Genomic DNA, 15,126 nt, shown 5'->3' on the forward strand with positions numbered 1-15,126 from the left:
TCTGAACTTTCAGTGCCCTTTCTCTTTCTCTCTCTTCCTCACACTGGCTCACTGACTTTCCTCCTCAGGCTCCATTGACCGTAAATGTAAAGTGACAACACAAAGCCACATCACCATAGTTGTTGCTGTGCAATTGCATCCAATGGAAAGGCAGCTGGGATGGAAACAAAGGCTCTACAGTACCATACAAATTTTTAGCTGTGACAAATATTTAAAACCAGGTTGTGTATAAATGACAAAAGATCCTAATTACTTCTAAACGACATCAAAATATCCTAATTATTCCAGACTTTTGACCGGAAATGTAAATGTTGTGGTCCTCTTGTACATGATCCATCAGTGCTTGTTATGCAAAAAGGAAAAAAAATTTTGAACTTTCTGTGCCTACTTTGTTCTGCCCTGCTGAATAATTCCCAGTCACTTTCAGGACATCATGTGCTGAGCGCAGAAGCTGCCCTGACCCCTGTCAGCGTGTCACAGAGATGCAGACTCACCGAGATGGCAGCTGCCGCTGGAGCTCTCAGAGGAGCAGGGACAAGGCAGACAGGCGTCCGCAGTCCCCTCACCATGACGCCGGTAGAAGTTGGGCAGACACTCCTCACAGTTGTGGCCCTGAGTGTTGTCCTGACAGTCCAAACAAATACCTGAGGAAGAGTAGGAGAATATACAAAACAACTGATCATTAGCAATAGTATAGACTGAACATGAGAGTCTTATCATTATATATAATAAGGACTAGTTTAGCACAGTAAGCCTTGAAAAGCTCTTTCTAAAACAAAAAAAAGAAATCTGCTTTTTCAGAGAAGAACCTAGTATCACCACTTTAAAGGTTATGTTTAAAGTGCTCTCAGTCTTAAACACTAGGCAATTTCTTGATGATTTAGGCCTCAATCTGAGAAATGCTGAACTGGAGCTCTAGTTAACATATTCAAGATCAGGGTTTTCAAGTGTAGAGATATAAAACAAATACATGTCTGTGCTGTTAATGTTAACAGAAACTATTATTATTATTTGTGTATAAAATGAATATATAAATATGAATATTAAAAAAATAGTATGATAAAACACATATTTAACTAAAATTTTAATTAAATCTTAAAATATAAAAAGCTAATTTAAAGTCCTAATAAATACTATAGTAGTATATAATAAAACTAAAATAACACTAGCTTATGACTTTTTTCATGACACTTAAAGCACAACTAGCACAGCATAAATTTAGGAAAAAAATAAATAAATATATATATATATAGTGCCCTCCAAAAGTATTGGAACAGTAAAGACAAAATTGCTCTGTTGGCTGTGGAGTCAAGACATTTACAAATATGATTAAAAGATGAATATGAGACAAAACTACAGAATGTCACATTTTATTATTGGGTATTAATTTAATTTATTATTAAGAGGAAGTCAGTTAGAGCTCTAGCAAAAACAAAGAGCATGGAGAAATCAAGAGTTTGGAAACCACCAACAACCAACAACTACCTGATTGGCTGAGAAAACAACAGTAGTTGATGACAGACAAATCCTAAAAGCTGTGAAAATGAACCTTAAAAGACGTGTCTGTAAAATCATCAACAACTTCCAGAAAGCTGGGGTGATGCTCTGACAATCTACTGTCCTCAGGAGACTTTGACACAGAATTACAGATGCTACACAGCAAGATGCAAACCTCTGACCAGCACCAAAAATAGAAAGGCAAGATTAGAGTTTGCAAAAAAGCACAAAGGTGAACCAGAAGAGTTTTGGAACTGTGTTTATGGACCGATGAGACAAAGATGAACTTTGATCCAATTGATGAGAAAGCAAAAATGTGGAGAAAAAAGGGAACTGAAGCATACAGCCTCATCTGTAAAGCATGGTGGAGGTGTTGTCATGACATGGGCATACATGGCTGCCTCTGGAACAGGCCCTCTCAACTTTAGTGATGACTTAATGTATGATGACAGCAGCAGAATGAATTTGGAAGGGTACAAAACCATCTTGCCTACCCATATTCAAGAAAATGCCACCAGATTCATTGGGAAGTGCTTCATATTGCATCAGGACAAGGACCCAAAACACCCTGCCAGTTCAGTCAAGGAATTTATAAGGGCAAAGAAATGGAAAGTCTTAGATTGCCCAAGTCAATCTCCAGATTTAAATCCGACTGAACATGAATTTCACCAGCAGAAGAGGAGAGTAAAGGCAGAAACTCCACAAAACAAGCAACAGTTGGGATTGGCCTCATTAAAGTCTGGGAAAAGTATTTCAAAGGATGAGAGCAAGAGTCTGGTGATGTCTATGGGTCACAGACTCACTGCTGTGATTGTGCTCAAGGGATCTGCAACTAAATAATAGCTTTTAATCTTTTATATCTGCCTTATGTTCAACTGTCCCAATACTTATGCTCACATCAATGAGTGGGATGAACTCTAAAAGTGCTGTTTTTTTTGTAAAACATGTATGTGTTGAAACGGCTAATAATAAAATGTGACATTCTGTAGTTTTGTCTCATATTCATCTTTTAATCATATTTGCAAATGTCTTGACTCCACAGCCAACAGAGCAATTTTGTCTTTACTGTTCCAATACTTATGGAGGGCACTATATATATATATATTTATATATATATATATATATATATATATATGCATTAACATTTTACTAAGTGTAGCTCATCTTTTAAGAGGCAAGTAGTTTATTTTTATATTAAAAATATATTATATTATATTATATATTAATATTAATATAAATTAACAGAAAACATTATGCATTATGTACTTTCTATTATAATAATGTTTAACAATGTTAATGAAAGCCTAAAATTATTACAGAAAGAATAGGTTTTTACACTGAAAGGCTAAAGTATCAAAAAGTAACAAAAGTACCTTATTTACCCCATAAGGATGCATTTAGGTAGCTAAATTGTGCATATTAGTACCTTAATTTCTACATATTTTGTACATATATGGTACATATGAAAATATGCAAACTTTTGTCAGTATATCTTTGTTATTTTAGAGAGATTTTATGGTTTATGTTCACTCTTAATGTCATTTATATTTTTCTTCTTTGTTCTATGGTTCAATTACATGAAAGCACTGCATTTGGTTTGGGCTTTATCACATTTGAAGCGGTATGTTACAGTTTTCCAGTAGGAGTTTTGCGTGGACAATTCTAACACAATCTAACTGGCTAAAGACCAAAAGCCTTTGTGTACTATGCACACTATTGTTTTGGCTGTGTGAGTTACTGCTCGTCTCATGTGTGTGGTATTATGCTGCGGGGCGGCTGTGAGTCTATGAACTGTAAGCAGTCTCTGGAGATGCTGATTGGGTTTTATGACTGAGGAGGGCTGTAAATCTGACTGTGGCTCTCCGCATCGAGGAAAGGTTACCAGCTACCATCTGCACACACACACCGCAGAGAAGGAAAGACAGAGACAGATGGGTTCCTAGACACACATGCACATGCACTTGAACAAGCAGTTGACAAACATGTCTGTGACATCAGTAGACTGAGGCTCGGGTGAAATGATTTAAGACAAACATGCCTACACTTCTCAGATGTCAGCAGATTTGCTTAACAAATTAACACACACACACACCAGCATGAGCATGATGTTGATAGGGTTTTTGGTCCTGATTCAAATTGAGGTTAATTAAGTCCAGGTTGCCTAGGATACAGGGAGGAAGTGAGAAAAAGAGAGGGAAGTGTGGAGGATGTTCTGATGAATCGCTCTAGGTGAGTCAATCTCAAATCTGGAGATATCATTTTAAAGGAACAGTTCACCCAAAAAAGAACATTTGTATTTATTCATGTCATTCCAATATATTCTTCATATTCTTGTATGACTTTTATATTAATTTGTAAAAATAGTTAATTTTTTTTTACTGTTAAGTAGTTTGTTTTTGTACTACAAATATATATATATGATATTATATTATATTACATTAAAGTCACATGCAGTTTCACAAGTATAAATGTTATTTTGTTAATTATACTTTTTTGTAATGTTAATTATACCTTGATATTGAGAAACAATCAATATTCAGGAGAATGTTATGTTTTCGGAGCATTTGTTAAGGTTTTTTTTTCTTTCTTTCTGGTTTGATTTTTTGTTCATATTATGCTTTATGGCGATATGAAGTATTAATGTGAAGTCTGCTTGTATATGTTACGGTATTGCTCCCAGGAATGCGAACGAGACAGGCAGGTATAGAAAACAATGATCTTTACTTGTTGAAACGTAAGGTGTAACATCAAACAATAGCAGACAAAATGGCAAGGGTGAACACAGGCTTAAATGCAAAACATAATCAAACGACAACAGGAACAGGTGAGGGGCTAATTAACTCATCAGGGAAACTGGGTCAACTGAAGACATAACTAAAACGTGACAGTTCGCCCCCTCCCGGAACGGTGCGTCCTCGCACCGAAAAAATGTAGACAACCAGAGGAGGGAGTGTGGGGGTTCAGGAGGCGGGCATGGAGTAGGAGGGAGCCGGGCAATGTTAAAGGGGAAAAAAGAAAAACAGTCCAAAAAATGAGTCCAAGGGGGAGTGGAGGGTGGGAGGAGCCAGGGAGGAGCCCGGAGCAGGAGAAGCCAGATGGCAGTCCAGAGGCCAGCCAGGATGGCGGCCCACGGCGGAGTCGATGGCGGGAGGAGCCATGGTGGTGATGGGACCACCGACACCAGGGGACCGACTGCCGGAGATGACGCCGGTGGAGAAGGAGCCCAGGATGGAGCCGAGCAGCCGCAGAGCCAGGGTGACACTGATGGGCCGGAGGGCCACGGCGGAGCCGGCGGCTCGGGCGAGTGAGGCGGAGGCGGGGATCCCGAGTGACGCGGTGGAGCCGGAGTGACAGAGGACAACGGTGGAGCCGGAGGGAGGGAGGAACCCGACGGAGCCAGAGGAATGGAGGGACGAAGCGGAGCTGGAGGAGTGGAATTCCGTGGAGTAGGCAGGTGGACGACTGACCAAGGCGGAGCCGGAGGGACGAGGGAGCCCGGCGGAGCTGGTGGAGTGAGGGGCCACGGTGGAGATGAGGGAGCCACGAGCCAAGGTGGAGCCGATGGATCGGAGGGCCGAGGTGGAGTCCGGGTCTCGCAGGCTGGAGGTGAAGACTGGGGATCCTCCAACCCCGAGGTGGCAGATTGCAGGGAGACCCGAAGCTCAACCGATCCACCAGGCATGGCGTGCTGAGGGTGAGCTGAGGGGTCTTCCAGATGTGGCTGAGGAGGGACTGATGGGCTGGCTGACTGGTATTGAGGAGGCGGGAGAGGGAGGCTGGGAGGGAACACGGGAGGATTTGAGCTGGACGGAACCAGCGGAGACACAGGAGATTCCAGGCTGGACGGAACCAGCGGAGACACAGGAGATTCCAGGCTGGACGGAACCAGCGGAGACACAGGAGATACCGGGCTGGGTAATGCCTCCCCAAACCAGTCAATCAGATCCTCTTCAAAGATGCCCAACAGTTCCTCAAAAAGGTCTCCAGAAGCCAGTGGTTGCTCACCCTCAGTGGTAAATGTGTGGGCTGGGAATTTATCCATTCCCTCAATCTCCACTAAGACTCCCACGACGCACGATGTTGCCGGCTCACACACCTGGTCAGTCGCGTCGAGTTCGGTCTCCGGGGCGATGAGTGGCTCTGTCACTCTCCGTGGTGTCGGCTCTCTCCGCGCGGCCGGCTCGGGCTCTGCGACTGCGGTGGGCTCTGGCGAAACCTCCGTGCAGCGAGATGGTGAGGGCTGACTGGGCTCTGGGTCGGGAGTGGGGCTGGAGCTGTCCTCAGCAGGGTCACCGAAGATAAACCGATCATTATTCTCCAGCACCCACTCCACGCAAGCGGCGAAATTCTCCTTGGGACCGTTCGCTGGTAGGCGTGCCTTACACTGCTCGCTCAGGTTGGCGATGTAGAACACACAGAGCGAGCGGTCTTCAAAGTGTGTAAGGCGCGCCAGGTTGATGTAGTCCATGGTGTGTTCCACCAGCGAACGGTCCTTCTGCTCCAGGCAAAGGAGTAGGACGGCGGGATCCATACCGGAAGGGAGAGGAAAAAGAAACAAAAATGAGCAAAAAGAAAAACGCCGCTAAAAAAAACTGTTTCGGTCTGCTATTCTGTTACGGTATTGCTCCCAGGAATGCGAACGAGACAGGCAGGTATAGAAAACAATGATCTTTACTTGTTGAAACGTAAGGTGTAACATCAAACAATAGCAGACAAAATGGCAAGGGTGAACACAGGCTTAAATGCAAAACATAATCAAACGACAACAGGAACAGGTGAGGGGCTAATTAACTCATCAGGGAAACTGGGTCAACTGAAGACATAACTAAAACGTGACAGTATATTTGTTATTCCCAGTCTTCTAAAGAGAAATTATAGCTTGACTGAAAAATAGACAATGTTCATCTGCAGAGAACTGAAAACAAGAACCAGATCAGTCCAATTCTTTTCAAGGTGGATGATTTTATGGATATAATTCCTGTTGAAGTTGTATAAGTTGCTCAATATTCAATATGGAGATATTATTATAATTTAGCAGAGAGATGTTTTTGTTGTTGTTTGTTTGTTTGTTTGTTTTTTGTTATTCTTTTGCACAGTGTTAGCAGACAATGTTAGATAAGCATCCATTCATTTGTAAGAGTGGCATAAATTCCTCATATATAGCCCATCATATATGCCATGATCCATCCATACGTGTAACCGGTCTTTAGAATTTCTTGATATAACTGATCACACAGCTTGAATAAACACAGCAAAATAACAGTTCTAAAAGTTGTTAAGAATGCAACAGTGTGCTCATATATAGTTTGTATATATATGCATTTGTGCTCATATATACTGCAGAGTACAAATGCATTCAACTTAGGGCTGCACGATTATGACAAAAATCATGATTGTCGATTATTCCCTTGAAACTGTAATTGCGATTATTAATTACGATCATCACAATTTGCATTGAATGACGTTTATACCATTGTTTGCAGCAACTGCATGCCATATTTTTAAATGAAAATAAACAAGCTGAAAACACTCTAACTGAAAAACTTCTATATTAAGCCTCACATGTGAACTATACATTGGATTGGTTTCTTCTTTAAATAAAAATTATAATTTTATAATTATAATTTTATAATGCTATACTAAAACTAAAATTAAAACAATGCAAAAACCCTTAAGATAACATGTAAACATAGAAAACATCTTAAGCACACGGAGTAACATGAATGATTAATTGCTGCTTTGAACGATTAAGTTACGTAATTGTGACATTCGTCATTGTAATTGCGATTAGAAATTCGATTAATTGTGCAGTATATAGCTGTATATATTTGTGCAATGTACAGTCAACTTACAAAACCCATCTATGCTATATTGGATCATTTTGTTGTGTGCATTGGTGAATTACAATGTGCATTTGTGAAACTGACTGGATCAGAAGCAGTTGGTGTGTTGTGTTATCTAACCAGTTCTGAAATAGGTGTTTTTACAGCCCTTTAAAGGGGTCATGACATGGATTTTTTTATTGTTTTAATATATTCCTTGAGGTTTACTTATAATATTAATAAAGTGTTTGCACAATAAACGAATAAATATGTGGAAAAAAAATTATTTTGAACCTTGAACCTCTCTCAGAAACAGCCTGTTTTTAAGGGGCGGGTCCTTTAAGGCTTCCCAGGAATTGGCCACTGTTATGATTGGCTAACGTTATTGTAGGAAACACTATCAACGCCCCCTCAATATTGCATGTTTTGACAACATAAAATAAAATGGTCCATTTCCAGACAAAACATTATTAAATCATCTACTTACAGTTGATGCATCTGAGGTTAGATCTAGTACCGCTTCATCTTTTCTTTGTGAACTCTCCATGACACTGTGCCTCATTTACAAAACAAAATGCTCTGATCTTTTGACACGATCCGGGGTGCTATTAAAAATCAACTATGCACTTGTTCCTTATGCTGGGATCCTTCTGATATCTGTACAAAGACGTGAACGAGCTGTTTAAACCAAACACGTCAAAGCAAACGTTCTTTCACTCCATTTGTCCGATTGACGACAGACTCGAGTGCATAGACTGTGTAAGAAACGCGCATCTGTATATTGTATCCTGTGTAGACAAGATAGCGGCAGTGATTGTAATTTCTATTTGTTTTTGACGCGACGCGACACTCACATTCAGCGTAATCAAATGTCAAGCCGTTAATGCCAGTGGGCGGGGCCTATGTCGACATGTCGCTCTGGAGGGAGTGTTTATGCAAATGACTGTGCCCAGCTGACGTCACCTTGTCCCATAGGATCTAAAACGAGCCGTTTTCTGAGGGTTATTACTTAAATGCTTTTTTATTGATGATGAGGACACTTTAAGTTATGAAACTTGCAGGACGTATTAAGCATACAAAGACCTCTTCTGTATCAAAAGATCAAGGGAAATTTGGTTTCTCATGTCATGACCCTTTTAAATGACACTGAAAGCGTGCTGGACTGACCTGACTGAGGGTGGCAGTAGGTCGAGTGGTTGTTGCATTGACACGGTTGGCATCCTGTGCTGCTGAAGTGGAAGAATCCAGGGTGGCAGTCGTCACACTTGGGCCCGTACACACCTGTCTTACACTTACACAGTCCTGAGCTGCAAGAGAGAAACACAAAAAACATACATGAAAAAACACTATGTCACTGCTTGACAACATTTATGACACTGGCAGCCTGGAAATTTTGCATCCTTTTTGTGCATCCATTTCCTGTGGTCTCTGATCACACACGTGGCTTTGCCCTAGACAGCTAACAATCTTGGTTTAAAACGCAGTCATGCACACTTTAAAGCAGTCTAGACCTTTCATTTTTAATTCCACCATCTCTACATGTGGGTACACATGAGGGACCTGTGGCCCAGACCACATTTGAAAACCATCTGCTGCTTCAGACCTGATTCCAGGAATCCCTCTGCATCTCTCTCTTTCTCTCTCTCTCACACACACACTATAACTGTGTTTAGTCTCAATGTGCCTGTAAACCCATAATATCAACCCATAATAACTGCAGTCTGACTACTGAAACTAGAAGCTGTTGGAAGTGTTACATATGTAGGTAATCACAGAACCAACCAACAGAGGAAATCCCTGTTGAAAAAAATCCAGCATATGCTGGTTAGGTATGTTTTGAAGCATGGCAACTGGTTTGAGCTGGTCCTGAGCTGGTTATGATGAGCTGGTCCTGAGCAGGAGCTAGTTGCTCAGGACCAGCTTAGAACCAGCATAAACCAGCTCAGACAAGCTGCCATGCTTCAAAACATACCTAACCAGCATATGCTGGTTTAGTCAACAGGGATCAGACACCCAGATGAAAAAAAAGATTGACAGAGAATGATCACCTTACAGTTCGTCTATTTATGTAGAACCAAAAATCGCACAACCACTAATTATACAGTATTTTTACATTTTCTTAAGTGTCACAAGGCAATTGCGGCTCATGTGATTGGCCAGAACTTAGCATCCATTAGCAAAGATGTCAGATTTCAAACTATACTTCCAGTGGCTCCTCCACCCACAGAGAAACAACCTTTAAGATAAAATCCCAAACACTGTGTTTAAGCAATAGCAACAGAGATGCTTGCCTTAGCAAGTCCACTTATGACCCCTTATGCTTATCACTCTTTCATTTAGTGATTTTGCTGATTATAATGTCATTTAATGGATGCTTTAGTCCTCACTCCTGTAAAACAGTCATTAGTCGACTCCCCAAACACATAAACATGCCTCCATATCCCCCAATCACACACGCACTCTCACACCCCAGGGCTGTTGCGTCAGGTCTGGGGTGAAAGTTGAGGTGAGGTGGGGTTTCCAGGGGTTGTGTGATTGGTTCTTGTGTGTGAGTGGGGCGAGTGATAGATGAGAGAGGGGCGTATGATGACACCCGTGGGACAAGCTTAAAGCGCTCAGCCATGCTGACAACAGCTCAACGCTGGGGACCCCAGAAAAACAACAGCAGCGATAAAAGAGCCCACGGATGAAGCACAAAAGAAAGAGGATATCTGAGAGGAAGGAAGAAGATTTTAAAAGAGGGAGAGAAAGGGGATAAAAAAAAAACAAAGCATCACAGCTGATTTTTATTTTCCAAAGGGCAGTTAGTTTGATGCTTTAAAAAAATATAAATGAAATATAAACAGACTTTAATAATTCATTTATTAAATAATTTTTTTATAATACAGTAATGAGATTTAAAGGGAAGATGTGTGCAAATTGTCAAAATAATGCCAATAAATCGTCCTTAAAATAGTGACAGGATCAACATCATCAGTATCATCACCATCCACCCACATTTACAGGCGTGTTATCGATATACTGTAACATATGGGAATTGTGACAGTTGAGTTTCGCACAGATGCATCCTGCAATGCACTGAAGAATCACACCTGCTCTGCACCTTCATACACTCACACAGTCTGTAATCTGAATGAATAAATACAGACACACATCTTAAATTATACATTACTGGCCTAGAGGAAGCAAGGGAGTGAAAAAAAACCCAGAAAGACAGACAGAGGGAAAAAGACAAAGAGTGCTACACCCTATTTTGACTAGATCTTAGTCAGAGAAGATACATATTTAATGTGATGCAAGTGAAAATGAGCTAGTGAGAAACAGATGTACAGTGTGTGAAATATGTTGTACTGTATCTTTCAATTTGTGTAATAAATGTATGTTTCAAATATGTATACTCTCTCTATACACGCACACAATATAAATAATACATTAAAACAGATAAATAAAAAGGCACATAAATATACCTTACAACACAGAGACACATATATACACATTCATCAATATGAATATAATATCTATATAATTATAATAGTTATATTATTTTCATGACAATTAAGCCTGATTCACAGTAGTCTATTGTACATTATAAAAAGAAAATATCATTATATTAATATTTTTGTTAACATTTTGCTTAAATATAATTGTAAATATAATTTATATTTAAATATAATATAATATAATTAACTATAAAATATACAGAATATATATAGAATATTTCTTATTTGCTGTACTAATTTAATGCTGACATTAATTAAAAAATTATCAGGATGATTTTCATATATTCTTATATGCAATTTTTTCCTATACTAATTTTATGTAATAAATAATGAAAATTTAATGGGGAAAATGTGCGTAATTGTCAACAAAATAATGAATAATTGTCATCGAACTGAATTAATGAATATATCATATCTTAAAGGCAATATATCATATCTTATATCTTGTATATAGCATTTACTCTGATTAAAATCTATATCAAGTTGGTTGCTGTAGTTCCCATTCACTAGAAATGGTGTAACACATCCTAATGTGAGCTGCCACCATGACAGATATATGTTAAAAGAAAAAAAAAACGTGGCATTGTTACCTAACACACATCTTTTTAACATTAGTGGGGTGTTAGTAGATACATTTGCACTTGCTGTGGCAGAGCGTGTGGGTGGGTGTGCGTGTATACAGCATGTGGATGTGCACGGGCCAATAGACAGGTTGCCATGGCGACGGCTCGGCTCCCAGAGCATTCTGGGGAATGAGAGTGAGGTGTGACATATATGACCTATCAATCACAATCTCCAGAGAAAGAGCAAAGGAGATCAAGAAACAGAGGAAAAAGGCCGCCTGTTAACACTTTAATGCAACCAGAGAAAAGTCTTCTTGTGGCAGATGCAAAACACAAACATCTGCCCTTCCTAAAAACACTATGGATTCAAAAGATGAGTCAGTGAAAGCATATAAAGATGCCTGTTTCCCAAACACACACACTGTATCACACACACACAAACAGAGTGATTATCAAGGTCAGATAATGATCAATCACACCCTGTCTGACGGCCTTCCCTTGCATTGATATTCATTAGCAGACAGAGCGTCGTCTGTGTGTCTCTAAAGCCAGCTGTTGAACAGAACCATTCATTTGGGCGGCACATTTAGCATTTGTGTAAACACCAAACAGGGTGGCGTTTTGTAGCTGTTAGCATCAAGATGCTTATCTAAATGCATCCACCCCCATTCCAGAGCAATAAATTTAGTCTAATTAAAAAAGCCAAGCGTATGGATCGAAACACAGCACTGTGTATTAGGAAATGCTGGTAAATGTGGCTTACAACACATATTTAAAATGATTTTTTAAAGCAGGCTATTCAAATCCAGGCTGGCAAAGGATATGGGTTATTTGTTGTCATGATGTCAGTGAAAATACCTGTAATACCAGAAATAAACTGGGCGTTAGCACCATCTCAGCTGTGTGAGCATGGCATGATGGTATTGACAGATCATTTCTGAAGGATCATGTTACAGTGAAGACTGGAGTAATGATGCTGAAAATTCAGCTTTGCTATCACAGCAATAAATTAAATTATACAATATATTAATATAGAAAAGAGTCATTTTAAATTGTAATAATATTTCATAATATTACTATTTTTCACTTTTTCATTTTTCACTTATGTAAGTTAAAATTAGTGCTGTGTACTGTGTATATTTATCATATATATATATGAATACACACACATGCATGTATATACAGTATTTAAGAAAAATATGTCACGTATGTAAATACGTAAATATTTTCAAAATATATGCTGTATTTGTGTGTGTTTATATATATATATACATAATAAATATAGACAATACACACACATATATTATGCAAACAAAAACTTTTATTTTGGATGCGATTAATCGCGATTAATCGTTTCACAGCACTAGTTAAAATACTTATTTAAGTTATAATATAGCCTACATGGCATTTAAAGTAATGTCTAATTAGGATCACATTGTGAATTAATGAAAAATTAAACTGAATTTAATAATTGGAGATTGAGGAGTTAATAAAACTGAATTAATTCAAACGATTTAATTACTCGTGAGTGACTGTGCTTGTTTCATTTGTAACCTTATAATTCACACACTAAAAGATAATTTGATCAAATAAAAGCAAAAATGGACCAGCATCAGGCAACACAGACAGTTTTTAGCACTCCAACACTGCCGGCTTGACACTTAATGGCCCGGTTTCACAGACAGGGCTTAGACTAAGCCAGGATTAAATCATTGTTCAATTAGGACATTTAAGTAATTTTTATAAACATGCATAGAAAAAAACATTACTGGTGTGCATCTTGAGACAAAACAAAGGCACCGATATATTTTAAGACCAGTCAGTGCAAGTTTATTTCAGTTCAAACAGCTCAGACTTACACTTTAGTCTAGGACTAGGCTTAAGCCTTGTCTGTGAAACCGGGGGAATATATCATAATACCATCACCAGGGGCTTCCTTAATCATTTGGATTGGTTGTGTATGTGTGTGTGTACGATTGTGTTTTCAGAGAGATGAACTGCATTGAGTAGGCAGCAGTAGCAGAAAGCTCATTTATGTTTCAGAGACCCTGGGGCAGATCAGCTGCATATTAACTAGGTCAGTGTTACGCAACGACTGGACCCCCTTCCTTCCCTCGCTCTCTCGCTCTCTCTCTGCTACCATGGAGATGCCAGCATCATTCTCCTGCCTGCATCCTTCACAACCATGACAACCATGGAACTGGGCTGCTCCAAACCTCGCCTGATGCTTTCAAAGTGAAAGACTTAGATGTTTTTCCTAAAGGGGGAAGAATGCATGAAAGATCCGGTTTCTAAGCAACTGAAGCTGTGCAGATACTAAAACCTTCACTTGCATCATACTTCACTGACTTAAATCACACAACACTCTATTGATATGTCATACAATGCATGCTAATTGGTGACTAATTTGGGGCTGTTATAGAGCAGTATATTTCAGTCCTGTAATCTGATTGGCTGAGCAGCACTGCTTGACTGAGACTTTGTACTGTATTTGCCCATTCCAGACTTATACGTTTCACTTTTGAAACCATACTTTAACCATACTTCAATAGAAATAATCATGAAATAATAAATAAGTTGTACTCGGTTTACTCAAAAATTGCTTTCATAATTAATTACAAAGCAACAACACACTGAATTAAATATACAATTTTTAAGTAACTTTTAACAATTTTAACGACTGGAATACTATTTTCTTGCAACATTATAAAAATATCTTTGTTCAATTTATAATTTCAAAAAATATTACAGTTTACTTAAGTGGGTCAAAAAAAAAGTTCAGTTCACTCCATTTAATATAAATTTACACAGTAATACATTTAATAGCTATAAATACATGTAATTAAATGTCCAAAAAAAACAAAAACATTTAATTCTGTTCACACTTAATTATATTCTTTTAAAGTATATTATTTCCATAATAATTTTTTTTTTTATTAATATTTAAAGCAAAAGTGCCTAAAAAGTCATTCAAATAAAAGTATGCTATAGTATACTATAAGTGACTTTATAATGGGATAGGGATAATGTCATTATTCGTTTACAAATGTTAAAATTGTAAATATGGAGAGATGTAGGTGATTTAGCTCATGTACTACTTATATCAGTATCACTGCTGTAAGATTAAAATAATCATATCCTCTTTTCTGGGAAATGTCCATACAATTTTGGTGTTAACAAATGCATTTTTAAATATGAAGATGCACCTTAACTTGTGCACTATGGGAAGCTAATCTCTATTAAAGAACAAAAAAAGCTTTGCAAGTTCAGTTTTGATACGGCCGTTAGGATATGCTAATATAAGAATTCATAATACGCACTGGATTCATATTGGTTGTTATAATTTCCCTAAGGAGGCATGAACACATTTGGATACCGGCTTTAGCAGACCAGTGATTTCCCCACACAAAACTCTAGCCTTCCAAGTACAGTATAATGGGAATTATTATTAGAAGCTTCATTTCAAAGATCACACATCATCAAAGCTTTATTACTGATTTAAAATACAGTGGTCCATCTGAATAATGACTGACTTGTTATAGCTAGGCATCAGCTATTTCTCCAGCGTGACTGTGTATGAGAGTGAATTCTCTAGGTGCTTTTTGAGAAGGTTTATAACAGATCATAAAATATGACCTTCATAATCTGAGGCTGAAGCGTATGATATACAGCCGTTCAGAACTGATGTTGCTTCATATTCTCAGCTGTAGCCAACAAAACTCTACATTCATCCTCATCCATAAA

At 38.6% G+C, this 15,126-nt stretch overlaps 1 protein-coding gene across 1 annotated transcript in view; it reads right to left on the minus strand.

Moving 5' to 3' along the window:
* Nucleotides 1-15,126, minus strand: part of LOC306847769 (multiple epidermal growth factor-like domains protein 9) — a 34,469-nt gene that overhangs the window by 10,994 nt on the left and 8,349 nt on the right. Inside the window, exons 3-4 of the mRNA XM_079381915.1 lie at nucleotides 8,487-8,626; nucleotides 495-644 (exon numbers count right to left, since the gene is read on the minus strand). Of these exons, the coding sequence (XP_079238041.1) occupies nucleotides 495-644; nucleotides 8,487-8,626 (290 nt within the window). The remainder of the gene's footprint in view (nucleotides 1-494; nucleotides 645-8,486; nucleotides 8,627-15,126) is intronic.

This window comes from Barbus barbus (genome assembly GCF_936440315.1).
Source record: "Barbus barbus genome assembly, chromosome: 28".
Classification (NCBI taxonomy): domain Eukaryota; kingdom Metazoa; phylum Chordata; class Actinopteri; order Cypriniformes; family Cyprinidae; genus Barbus; species Barbus barbus.